The sequence below is a fragment of the Mauremys reevesii genome, linkage group 25 (assembly GCF_016161935.1).
Source record: "Mauremys reevesii isolate NIE-2019 linkage group 25, ASM1616193v1, whole genome shotgun sequence".
Lineage (NCBI taxonomy): Eukaryota > Metazoa > Chordata > Testudines > Geoemydidae > Mauremys > Mauremys reevesii.
In genome coordinates, this window is record NC_052647.1 from 11,633,751 (window position 1) to 11,645,948 (window position 12,198).

Consider the following 12,198-nt stretch of genomic DNA (forward strand, 5'->3'; position numbering starts at 1 on the left):
CAATGCACCGGGGGGGACGATCAGGGACGCCCGTTCCGCTCTTCCCACAATGCACCGGGGGGAGGGAAGGTCAGGGACGCTCCTTCCCACAATGCACCGGGCCGCCCACTTTCCGTCAGCCCCGCCCACAATGCACCGCGCCGCGGCCCGCCTGCCCCCGGCCCGGCCTGGCCCCTGGCCCCGGCGCGCCCTGTGCGGGGAGGCCCCGGCGCTGCTGCGGGCCTCGGGCCCGGGCGTGGCGCGGCGGCTGCGGGGCCAGGCGCGGGTGCGGCCCGACTTCCTCAGCGGCCCCGAGGAGGCGGCGCTGGGCCAAGAGCTGGAGCCGCAGCTGCGCCGCCGCCGCTACCAGTTCGACCACTGGGACGGGGTGAGCCGGGGAGGGTGTCTTGGGGAGGGTGGGGCGGGGCTTGGCTGGGGGCTGGGAGCCGGGGAGGGGCGGGGCTTGGCTGGAGGTCTGGGGCGGGGCTGGGAGCCGGGGCTGGGGCGGGGCTTGGCTGGGGCGGGGCTGGGAGCCGGGGCGGGGCGGGGCTTGACTGGAGGTCTGGGGGCGGGGCTGGGAGCCGAGGAGGGGCGGGGCTTGGCTGGAGGTCTGGGGCGGGGCTGGGAGCCGGGGAGGGGCAGGGCTTGGCTGGAGGTCTGGGGGCAGGGCTGGGAGCTGGGGAGGGGGCGGGGCTTGGCTGGAGGTCTGGGGGGCGGGGCTGGGAGCCTGAGGGGCAGAAGAAGGGCTGGGCGATGGGGAGAACTGGGGGGGGGGGCTGGGGGGTCTGGGAGCTCAGCTGGAGGAGTGCGGCTGGGAGGAGCTGGGTGTTTGGGGAGGGAGACAGGTTCTGAAGCGAGCTCAGTGTTGGGGGGGGGGCTGGGCTCTGGGGGCCTTGGGGAGGGAACATGGGGGGGCTGGGCTCCCAGGGGTGGGAGGGAGCTAGCGGGTGGGCATTATTGGGGGGAGGTGGGATTCTGCGCAAAGGGGAGTTTGGGGGGTTCCTTGATTGTTCTAAGCCGGGGTCTGGCTGCCCGGGCAGTGCTGTGGGCTCTGAACAGGGAACCTTGGGGGGCTGCAGTCACTAGGGCTAAGCTGGGCTCCATCGGAGCTGACGGGGGCTGAGCTGCCATTGTGTGGGGGCTCTGCCTGGGTATTTGGGGCGTTGTGATCTTAGCGGGTCTAAGTCGAGCACGTGCTTCTTGGGGGAGAGGAGGCTCCTGGTGGAAAAAGGGAAGCAAGCTGGTTATGGGGTGGGAATGGCTTCTGGGCTCCTGTGGGGGGAGGGTGTCTTGGGATGGGCGCAGGGGGCAGGCAGCTGGTGGGCCTTACAGGGGAGTGGCTGGCTTGCAGCTGGCCACCCAGTTGTTGAGGTGTCCTGATGTGGGGAAGGGCTGGGCATGTGAAGGGTGGACGTTGGCTCGCTGGGCATAGGGGGAGTGGGGAACAGAGCGAATTCCCAACCGTAGGGATGGGGGGTGCTGCAGTGGGGTCATGGGAACCAGTGCAGGAGGGGGCTGATACGGCTCAGATTGGCCCCAGGTTTTGGATAGCGCTGGGCACAGGGAATCATCACCCAGAGGAGCACCCCTCTCAGTCGGGGTTGGGCACACGTGGGCACAGGACAAAGCTGAGATGCTCCAATCCGTTACCATGGCGCTCTCTCATCCAGGCCATTCATGGCTTCCGGGAAACAGAGATAGCCCAGTGGAGTGAGGTGAGCCGGGAAATCCTGCAGCGGGTCCGGGATACGGCCTTCCTGCCAGGGATGTCGCAGCTCTCGCTAGTCCACGTCCTCGACCTGGATAAAAGCGGCTACATCAAACCTCACATAGACAGTGTCAAGGTGAAGCTGCCGGGCTCAAATGTGACCTGGTTGGAGGGAGCTGAGGCTGGAGGATTGAAGGGGCTGGGGGTAGAAAACAGACATTTGGTCTTGTCCTTCAGCCAGAGCACCTTGGGCTTCATCGCTCATCCTAAGCCGCATACGGGCAAGTCGGTGCTGGGAAGCGAAACCTTTGGTCCGTAGGGATCAGGGCGGGTGGGGGGGTCTCTGAGCTAGTGCCCCAGTGCGGTGCTAGGGGAGGCGGGGTGGGAGACTCAGGAGGGGGCGCTCCCCTGATCCATACTGACCCCAGCATGAGAGCATGGCTTGCTCTTCTGGGTGAAGGATAAAAGCAAAGCCAGGACACTTGGCAGTGATGATCCCAGGGGTTTTTTCAAACTCCCCTTTGCCCAGCATCCCCCCCCCCCAATAATGCCCAAAGGCACCTAGCTCAGATCTGAAATCCCGGGGTATCCCCACCTCCTGGCCTCATTCCATTAGGTCAATCGTTGGCTCTTCCTAAACGTCCCTGCAGTTTCATTTTGAATATGTGATTCTTCACTCCCTGTCCTAAAACTGCCTTGTGTTGCTGTGCGCTGATAAGCAGCTGCAGTGTGCACCCCAGAGGTGGTGGCATTCGCTGGCCGGGTGGGAGACCTTCATGCTGGGTCCCAAAGGGCTAGGACGAGAAACGCGATAGAAATGCCCGGCGGCATTACTGGCATTTATCGTACCTTTTCTTCCGCGCATTAGTTTTGCGGCTGCACAATTGCAGGCCTGTCCTTGCTGTCCTCCTGTGTGATGCGGCTGGTCAGCGAGCAGAACCCAGAGGACTGGATGGACCTGTTGCTGCCGCGCCGCTCGCTGTACATCCTCAGGTAACGTGGCCCATCAGGTGAGGATGTGGCAAGCCCTAGACGTGCCGGCGCCTCATCTCTGCCGTCAGAGGCAGGGTGCGCCTGGCTCTGTAGAACGTTGTGAGAGGTGCCAAAGGAGGTGCCGTATGAGAGGAGTTAGTTTCTTGTGGGGGACGTTGTTAATAATCCCTAGGTCCTGTAGAGCTCTTATCAGCAGCACATCTCAGAGGAGGTCAGTAAAATTATCCCCCTTTTACAGATGGGGAAACTGAGGCACGGAGCAGCGAAGTGACGTAGCCAAGGTCACCCAGCAGGCCAGTGGCAGAGTCAGAAACAGAACCCAGGTCTCCTGACTCCCAGTCTCTAACCACTAGGCTGCAATGCCTCCCTTAGTGGCAGCTGGGAGTGGAGACTGGGCACCCTGATTTCAGTCTCAGTGCAGAGGCCGAGGACTGAATGTGCCATAGACACTGAACTCACCCTTAGAGGTTCTATCTAAGGCCCATTTTTGGCCTTATCGGAGGACTGTATTTATCCTCACAACCCCCGGTGGGACAGAGCAGGGCTTTTATACCCAATGTATGGCTGGAGAAACTGAGGCACAAAGACTAAGTGACTTGCCCATGGTCTCACAGGGAGTCTGTGGCACAGCAGGGTGGGCCTCCCTAGTCATATGTTATAGAGGCCAGTGGTTCTTGGGCTGAGCCAGACTTCCTCTCTTCCCTCCTTTCGCAGAGGCACGGCTCGCTACGAGTTCACCCACGAGATCCTCAAAGACGAGGAGTCCTTTTTTGACGGCCAGAAGATCCCCCGAGAGAGGAGGATTTCCGTCATCTGCAGGAACCTGCCTGTGCTGCCAGCTGCTACGTAGGCCAGGCTAGAGACGCTAGTGGAGCCGTGGGATTGGAAACAGCCTTCCTCCCCTCTCTGGGCTGGAGCAGAGCTGAATGTTTTCATTTTTCGCTCCAGCCTGCTCAAAGGGACATGTCTGTGGGGGTTTATAGCCAAGACTACACCAGGAGACTTCTCCCCTCAACACGCAGCCGTGGAGGAGTCTGCGGATGTGTGTTCCCTCGACAACCACCCAGGTACCTACTGTGTCATCGGCAGTGCAATTCCTGAATGGTTTAATGCGCCGTATTGACTACCCACAGGGCACGGGAAGCTGCAGAGTCCATGTTAAACCCAACCAGTGAAATCTAAAATAGAAACATCTCCCCTGCGATCTTTGTTACGGGCCTGGGGTGGCTTTACCAAGAGCAGGTAGATAGAATTCAGACAGAAGTCTGCCGCTTTTGTTTGTTTTTAAAGGGAACCGCTGGCGAATTTTGGCGAATTTCCCTCAGTAAAAATAATTTATTTTAACACGAACCTTTTCTCAGAAGTTATTAATCATTTTTGTTACAGGGCCGAAAGGCCAGCAGCAAACGGCCCCATTGTGGTCTGCCTAAGGGACGACCCTGGGCTCGCTCAAAGGGAGTAACCCTTGTCCACCTGTCCCACAAAATAGCCACACGTCTTTTGATCAGTTTCACGGGTTTTATTAGTCTGAAACCACCATGTACGTTTCAGCCGTTCCCAAGACATGCCTGAAAACGAGCAAACAAATACAATCCCCGACTCTCTACTAGCGGAAAGAAGCAATAAATTAAAAGGGGACTCTAACAAGCTCAGGTCGGGAGGTGGCGGGAATGAGATCCCTGGCCCTCCCTGCCCTTAGTGGAAGAAACCAAATAAATAAATAACTTAGGAATCCATAAATATCTCTTGTATCGTCCAGCTCTCCCCCTGCACCTGCGTGTAGATGAGCCATGCACGCCTCCTCCAGGCAGGTTCTCAGTCTCAGATCCTCCAAGGTATTCAGGCTCCTAACTCCCATTGGTTTCAGTGGAAGTTGGGAGCCTAAATGCCTTTGAGGTTCCAGGCCTTAGCAAACACGCTAGCATCTCAGTAATGCAAAGAAACAGGATGGGGCTGGCGGCTGAGTGGAAGGAGGGGGTTGGCCTGGCATTGTAAGGTGAACGTCGTTGTTGTTTTGATTGACATCCCCGGTAGTGGTAGTAGCCGTTCCCTTCTCCCACCCCTCGAGGGTGCCCTTCAAGGGGGAAGCCACGGCCCCCATCCTGTGGGATCTGTGGGGTGGAGTTTGGTCTCCTCTCAGGCTACGGGTTCTAGGGTGTGGGAGGAAGGAGCTGCCTGCTCTAACACTGGAGCTATGCGCGCCCTGCTGAGAGACCCTCCCGCCAGCAGCATCAGCCCACGCAGGAGCAGGCAGAAGCCGAGAGCTTCTCCACCTCGTGCCACTGGTGGCTGTTGTCTAGGAAGGCCACGTCCTCGTAGTGCGTTGGCCGGCAGCAGGGGTCGCCAACGATCTTCTCGTCGCCCAGGGCCGGGATCTCGCTCTTCTGGAGCAGCATGGAGAGCGTCAGGTCGTGGTTGGTGCGGGCCTTGGGGCAGCTCCCGCTGCAATACTTGAACAGGATGGTCTCCTCGGAGTCGTAGCCCAGGGCCAGGTCCTTGACGCGCAGCAGCAAACTCCGCAGCCGGCACTCCTGCTCCTCTGGCTGCTCCCACAAGCGGCTGCCGGCCAGCGGCCTCCGTTTCTGACGGCGCTTGGCCGGCCCGGGGGAGGCGTAGGGCAGCAGGTTTCTAGGGTCATCCGGGATGTGCAGGGAAGGTCCCTTTGGCACGTGTGTCTCTGAAAGAGAGAGAGACAGAGATCACGCCAAACTGGGGAGGGCTGCTGAAGGCACTGACCAGACCTGGAATCCCAAGTGCAATTCCACCCACCACCTCCTTGAGCAGGGAAGAGGGGAGCCCCTTTACGGCTCAGACTGCACCGGGCAAAGAGGGGAGAATCCCGTCTGCCATTGCGCATCTCAGCTCCGGTGCTAAGTTCTGGACAAACTCAGCCCCGGGGAGATGGAGACGCTTTGCAGGGAGCTTAGCGGAGAGCGGCAGCAGCAGCAATCCAGTGGCTGCAGGGACTGAGTTAGAGGCGAAGGCTCCGGGGTGACAGAGCTTGGCCGAATAGCCACCCCGAAGGGACAAGGACGATCCCGGGGTAGAGGAGCGAAGGTGATCTCGGCTGGCCGGCTGTGGAGCTAGAGAGGCTGGCGGAATCTTTTAAAGTTAAGAAGCGATGCTGAGTGCTCTGCACTGTCAGGCTTGAAGCGGCTCAAACCACTGGGGATGCCAGGGATCCTACAGGAGGCTACTCGGACCCTGCATGCAGCGATCCTGCGGTGGGTGCAGCTGGAGAAGTCAGAGGTTTGTATTGTTAGGAGGGGAAGACAGGATCTGTTATACCCACACTGCTAGCCCAGGATCCCCCCTGGGCTGCATCAGAGCAAGCCAGAGAGTCCCATATCCTCCCCCGTTGGTTCCAACCAATGGGTGTCTGGATTCATATCCCCGCCTCATTCACACCACCTGTAGCCCTCCCGCATCCAGTCAGAGCAACAGCCCATCGCAGTTTGGCCTCTTGACTCCAACCATGACCTGTGCTAGATGCTTCGGAGGAAGAGACTAAATCCACAATGGCTGGTGGTTTAACAATTGGACTGGGTGGGGGTGGGGGTGGGAAGTACCTTCCTGACCCCCCCTGTTGTTGCTCACCTCAAGCCCTGAAGCATGAGGATTGATGGACTTTGTACAGCTAATTGAGTGATGCCATTGATAGTGAACTGAGGGCTGGGTTTAACCCCCTCTCCCCCTGCACAGATCTACCCAGACATTCATTCCATGCTCATCTCTTGCGGTATCTGAGTGCCGCCGCCCAGGGGGCGAGTGGATTTATAGCTGTAATTTCCCTCCCATCTACCAGACGTTACGGTACATCTAGCGTGTGCGTCTTTCTGCTGCTCCGCTCTCGGTCTGCTGGTCCGATGGCTGGGGTTAGAGAGCAGAGTCGCTCAGTCTAATCCAGTCATTTAATGTATATAACCCCCTGCCATGCCACTAGCTAACCTCTTAGCAGGCACTGAGTGGCCCTGGGGACTGAACCTGCCAGGGGGAAAATTCATCCCTCTGCTACCCGCTCTCCCGTGTGAGCGCAGAGGGTGTACTCGGTAGTTAGGACACTAGGTCACTAAGACCCAGGTTCAATTCCCGGTTCCACCACAGATTCCCCGTGTGACTGTAGCCTTCCTGTGCCTCAGTTTCCTCACGTGTGCAATGGGGATCATAGGGCTGCCCTGCCTCCCAGGCGTTGTGGGGATAAATCTACTCACACGTGGGAGGTGCCCAGATGCTGGGGGTGCCGGATAAGTGCCAGGCATAGCTTGGTCTCCAGGGCTTGAGGCCGGTTTCCCTGAGCCCAGAAATCACTGGGGTTGGGGAAAGAACAGTACAAAGCGGGAGCCTCCCCCCCCTCCCCCCCGGCCCTGCCCAGCCTGGGAATAGCACGGAAAGCGTCGCATACCTAGGAGCGCCCAGAGCAGGTCCCTGATGCTGGTACCCGGCTGTGGCTCTTCCATCAGCAGGGGCCTCTTGCCTTCCGCTGGCTGGGAGACAGCGGGTCTGAGCAGGAGGAGGAGCGAGACGCTGCAGAGGAGCTGGGATGAGTCCATCCTTCCCCAATTAAGCCGGGTTGGCTTCTGAAAGGAAGGTGGCTCATCTCTTAATTTATATCCTCCTTGGGATGGCCCGGGGGCTTGGCAGGGCCGGCGTTAACTCCTCGTAACCCTGGAAACATTCCGTGCTGGGCCAAAGGCCGGGCGGGTGGAAGGAGACTCACTCCCAGCGGAGTCTCTGGCATTGGTGTCTTGATCCCTGCATGCGAGCCGGTCTCTCTCTTGCCGGCGGGACAGAGGCTTTGCCTCTGGACGGTACAATGCTTGCGGGCTGGGCTGGCTCGGCGAGGAACAGCAACACAGCCACGAACTGCTCTCAGCGAAGGTAGATGCACCCGCGCAAGTCACCCCGGCCCCAGGGGTTGGACTGAAAGCGACGTTGGAGCAGTGGGGTTGGCGTTGGCGTTAAATCCTTCTCCTCCTCTCCCCGTCTGAAAGGGTTAACCGAAAATCTTGGGGGAAAAAAAAGCCCAGGATACTTGAATGGAAATTCCTGGACTTGATTACACCCAGATCTGCTGTGCAAATACCTCGGGGGGAGCTGGCAGGGGGATTGCGCATCAATTCCAGGGTCGCTGCAGGGGTGGGCTGGGGTAACACGCTGAGCCGGCTGGTAACAGACTGCTAGGAAAGCCTGAGTGCGCCTGGCCGGCCAGGCTGCCCAGGCCTGTGTCTGGCTGGCGAGACGGCCGGAAAGGGGGGCTCCTTGCCCTGGGGGATGGGATGGAGCCGGGATTTACTGGGCTTGACTTGGTTCCACCTAGCAGGTCAGGCAGGTTTCCCTCTCCCGGCTCTGCGAGGCAGCGATGCTCAGCTGGCTCCAACTTCCCCCCTTCCCACAATGCAGCTTGGGGCAGTCGCCACGGCCCAGCCTCCCGCTGTGGGCCCAGAGGAGGCAGTGTGGGGCAGCGCCCTCCCCCGGCCACAATTCCTCCCCCGTCTCTCCCTGACTCGGGGGCAGACCCTGGAAGGCCTCTGCAGCGGTTCCCGAGAAGTCACTGGGCTCCCCCTGCCCTGTGGGCTGCTGGCAGGATCAGGCCCTCGGCTCCCGGTGCTAGATAAAGGGGAGAGGAAGAGATGGGCGGAAGCCCCTGCTAGGCACCCAAACCCCTTTGGCCCTAGGAGGTGGGGGCGCCGGATTGAGCCCTGGGGGTGACAGGTAGCCGGACATCGGCAGGGGCCTATTTTTCAGGCCAGGCCCCAATGTGGGAAGCTAGAAGGCGGCTTGGGGCCGTGCGGCCCAAGGCTGGAGCCTGCCTAGCACTGGTGCCAGCTGCTCCCCGGAGCCGCCAGCTCGCTGCGTGTGGCAGCCTCGGCCCCCGTTACACTAAGCGGAGAGCAGGTCACCTCCCCAGAGCTGTGCGCTTCGGGCAGAGCCCGTGCCCTGGTCCACATAGACGCATCTGCCATAAACTCTGGAGCCAGCCCAGCTGTGGGGCGCAGGGGCTCGAGGGCTTTCCCCTCTGCTGTCTCCCCCCAGCACAGCCTGGGGCTGAATCAGAGAGAAAATCCCCCTTACGTCACCTGCCCCATCCCCGCTGCCTACGCTGGGACTCAGCAATTGGGCTCCCCCATGCCACAGCCTCTAACGCTTCCTGCCTCTGCCTGATTTCCTTTGCCATCCTCTGCCCCAGGCTTGGCCCTCGCACCCCAGAACCCCTCATCCCGCGGGGGGTTCCCACAGCGGCTTGGACGCCTAGGCCAGAGCTTAAATCTCTCCGGCGTTAGAAAGCTCCTGCTCCTCTCAAGGGAGATTTGGGTGACATGTTAGGGAACCTTTCTAACGTGCAGGGCAGGGAAGCTCTGGAGGCTGCAGGATCCCCATCATTGGAGGGTTTCAAGAACAGGTTGGATGGACACCTGTCAGGGCTGGCCTAGGTTCACCCAGTCCTGCCTCAGTGCCGGGGGGCTGGGCGGCTCGCGGGCCCATCCAGCCCTTCTTGTCTGACCCATGTAGTCAAACAAGGGAGGTGTCTGCCTGGGTCACTCGCCCAGCTCTGGGGTGGAGCACGGCAGCTGGTTCACAGCAGTGCTGCTGGCCCGCGGGCAGCCGCAGAAGGCGATTACACGGCTGTAGTGGCAGGTGGGGCTGGGAGTTTGGCCAGACACCAGCTCTGCAGGAAGGGTCTGGAGTCTTTAATGAGCACACGTGCTCAGCGGGCCTCCGCTTCCCCGCAGCGGCAACCCCCGAGGGCTTCCTAGCACGGGCCTGAGCCAGCCGTGCCTCCCCCGGCACCCCAGAGCAGCAGAGTCTGGGCCGACTCACAGGCGAGTGCTCCGTGCACAGCTCCCATCCCACTCCCCGAAGCCGGCGCTGACTGAGACTCCTGCTGGAAAATCCGAGAGGTTTCTAGCACGTGTCCCCCTTAATGCACAGCCCCAGGGCCTGTCATCTCTGCGCGCCGCGGGTGGCAGCTGGACACACTCTGGGTGGATGCTGCTTAGCTCAGGATCCACCACGGAGCCCAGGGTGAGCTGGTGGCTCATGGGGAGGTCACGCCATGGGGAATCGCCCGTCCTGCCCCGCGGGGCTGTGGGGCAGGTAGGAGCCCCGGGGCTGGCGCTCAGCTGCTTCCACGTGTGCCGCGTTCCGGGAATGCCGAGGGAAAGGTCAGCGAAGGAGGAAGACGACTTTGGGGGCGGAGGGGAAGAGCAGCCGTCTGGTTCCCGGCTTAGTCCTGCCGCGTATGGAACGGGCCGCGGCGGGGGGATTGCACGCGGCGGCACAGGCCCCGGGGATAAATCAGCGCCGGCGCCGTCTGGGACTGGGGCCGGGCGAGCACATTCCTTCCACTCCTTCCTCCACCGGCCGTGCCAATGGCGAGCAGGGCGGCGAAGCCAGGCCCTGCCAGGCTGGAGGGGAAACACCCCCCAGGGGAGGGGTTGTCTGGACACCTGGGTTCTATTCCTGGCTCTCGGAGGGAGTGGTTGGAAGAGAGGGAGTCAGGACACCTGGGTTCTGTTCCCAGCACCAAAGGGAAGTGGGGTCTAGTGGTTCCTAGTCTGTGACTTCCCCCCTCCTCAATCTTTCGCAGGGATCTGGTTTTCAGAGCCCGGCCTACCCCCCCTGCTGCTGCCTCCCCCCAGCCCCACCGCATCTAGCGCTGCCATTAACAATAACGCAGTCTGAACCCTTGAAAAACTAGACACAGGTGAGGAAGAGGGACACTCTGGGGGGGGGGGGGGCGAGGCTCTGAGGGGATTGTACTGTCACTAGACGTCCCCTCTGGGCTGACGCCTGGGAGACAACGCTCCCCGTGGCCGGCCCAAAAGCCGGCGGAACTCACTGCTACTAGATCCAGGCCCGGGCCTCACCTTGCACAGAGCCACACGCGGAATTCAGCGCCTCCCGGCCGATCTCTGACCCCTTGGAGCCAAAGGGATTTAACTCCCATTAGTCTGGACTCGGCGCCCATGGCGATGGGGCCGGGGACCGTCTGTGGAGGAGGGGCTGCAATGGATGCTTGCACCAAGAAATAAATACCCCGTTGGCGGGGGGGGGGCTTGCCAGCTGCTGGGACACAGAGCAGGGCCAGCGCCCGCCCCTGAGCTAGTCAATAACACCCCACACACGGCCACTCAGTGGCCAGGTAGGGCCAGAACCTCAAAGGTATTTAGGCACCTGATTCTGGGAGCTGGGCACCTAAATCTCTTTGAGGAGCCAGGTCTCAGCCTTTGAGTCCTGGCTGAAGGAGGCGGGCTGCAGAGGCATGGGGGGGGGCAGCTGGCAGCCAGACACACCAGCTCTCTCTGCCCACCCGAGCGCAGGCGGCTCAGGTGTTCTGGCCTGGCCCGTCCCAGCGGGTTATTTTTAGCAGGGAGCTCTGCTGGGCCAGACGCCTGCAGCCCAGCGCCCCCCCAGCCGGCAGGACTAATGAGAGCAGCATGTGGGGAAAGGCGAGAGCAATGTGAGGAATGCCGGGGGCTGCGCCGAGGATAAATCACCGCTGGGTTTTCCTTTACGTGGAGCCGGCTGCAGCAGGGAGGGCGGCAGCCCCAGGAGCCGGTTAATGGCGCTCCACCGTGCTGCTGCAGCCTCCTGGCCAGGAGCATCATTGGACACAGTGGGGAAACTGAGGCACCACAGCAGCATCATGGCAGAGCCAGGACTGGGACCCTGATTTCCAGCCCCCGCCAGCTTCACACACTCCTTGAGCTGGTGACAGAACCCCGGAGTCCCCACCCTCCCCCAAGCTAACCCCCCATCCAGGGCCTGGCACAGTCAGTGTGGTGCAGGGCCCCAGTCCATGGTACATGGGGCAGGATTCACTGCCCCCCACCCCTGTCCTGCCATTGCTGGCTGGGGCCGTCCACAGTGGGATCAAGGGGGCAGCTGGCTTTCCCGTAGGCCCAACCCCCCTGGGGCTCACTCCCTTCCCGCAGCACCAGCTGGGCAATCACCTTAACTCTAGGGCTGCGGCCCTCCTGCCCTTTGCTCTGCCTTCCTGGCTAGGCACCCCCCTGCCCCCAGACGCTTTCAGAGCAGTGCTCCCTGCCCCACGGGCTCAGGGGCCCCCCGCCAGGCCAGGCCCTGTTAACTGCCAGCCCCCCAGGTGGAGCAGGATGGCTGTGCCCACGGCCCAGGCCGTGGCTCCTTTCAGTCTGGCCCGGCCCAGCCCAGCTGAGGGCTGCTAGCCCCTGGTGGAACAGGCACTGCTTTCGCCCACAGTGAGGGGGTGTAGGGGGAACTAAACTCGAGGGGGAGTCCAGGAAGCAGCGCTGGTTCTGATCCAGCCCCAGGGTAGGGGAATGGGACGGGGGCAGCGGCTCCAGCCTGCCCCTAGGCAGGGAATGGGACCGGCTCCAGGGGGCAGGGAATGGGACCAGCTCCAGGGGGCAGGGAATGGGACCTTTCATAGAGTCAGAGAAGATTAAGTTGGAAGGGACCAACCCAACTGAATCATCCCAGCCAGGACTTCGTCAAGCCAGGCCTTCGTCAAGCCAGGCCTTAAAACCTTCAAGGAA

At 61.4% G+C, this 12,198-nt stretch overlaps 2 protein-coding genes across 2 annotated transcripts; one reads left to right on the forward strand and one right to left on the reverse strand.

Annotated features, from left to right (window-relative positions):
- The first annotated feature begins 130 nt into the window (after window positions 1-130).
- On the forward strand, window positions 131-4,030 carry ALKBH7 (alkB homolog 7). Its single transcript, XM_039514712.1, has 4 exons — window positions 131-367; window positions 1,650-1,823; window positions 2,556-2,680; window positions 3,395-4,030. Exons 1-4 carry the CDS (start codon window positions 131-133, stop codon window positions 3,528-3,530), a joined length of 672 nt encoding a protein of 223 aa, XP_039370646.1. The 3' UTR covers window positions 3,531-4,030.
- A 168-nt stretch (window positions 4,031-4,198) lies between these two features.
- On the reverse strand, window positions 4,199-7,515 carry PSPN (persephin). Its single transcript, XM_039513658.1, has 2 exons — window positions 7,083-7,515; window positions 4,199-5,357 (listed from the first exon to the last, which is right to left on the reverse strand). The coding sequence occupies exons 1-2, from the start codon at window positions 7,228-7,230 to the stop codon at window positions 4,912-4,914; spliced, it is 594 nt and encodes a 197-aa protein (XP_039369592.1). The 5' UTR covers window positions 7,231-7,515; the 3' UTR covers window positions 4,199-4,911.
- Window positions 7,516-12,198: the final 4,683 nt, after the last annotated feature.

Excerpts from the sequence above, each read along its gene's own strand:
- ALKBH7 (XM_039514712.1), top strand. The coding sequence starts at position 131 with ATGCACCGCGCCGCGGCCCGCCTGCCCCCGGCCCGGCCTGGCCCCTGG. Across the intron at positions 368-1,649 it reads AGTTCGACCACTGGGACGGG|GCCATTCATGGCTTCCGGGA; the intron begins GTGAGCCGGGGA and ends TCTCTCATCCAG. Across the intron at positions 2,681-3,394 it reads CGCTCGCTGTACATCCTCAG|AGGCACGGCTCGCTACGAGT; the intron begins GTAACGTGGCCC and ends CTCCTTTCGCAG.
- PSPN (XM_039513658.1), bottom strand. The coding sequence starts at position 7,230 with ATGGACTCATCCCAGCTCCTCTGCAGCGTCTCGCTCCTCCTCCTGCTC. Across the intron at positions 5,358-7,082 it reads CCTGCTCTGGGCGCTCCTAG|AGACACACGTGCCAAAGGGA; the intron begins GTATGCGACGCT and ends TCTCTCTTTCAG.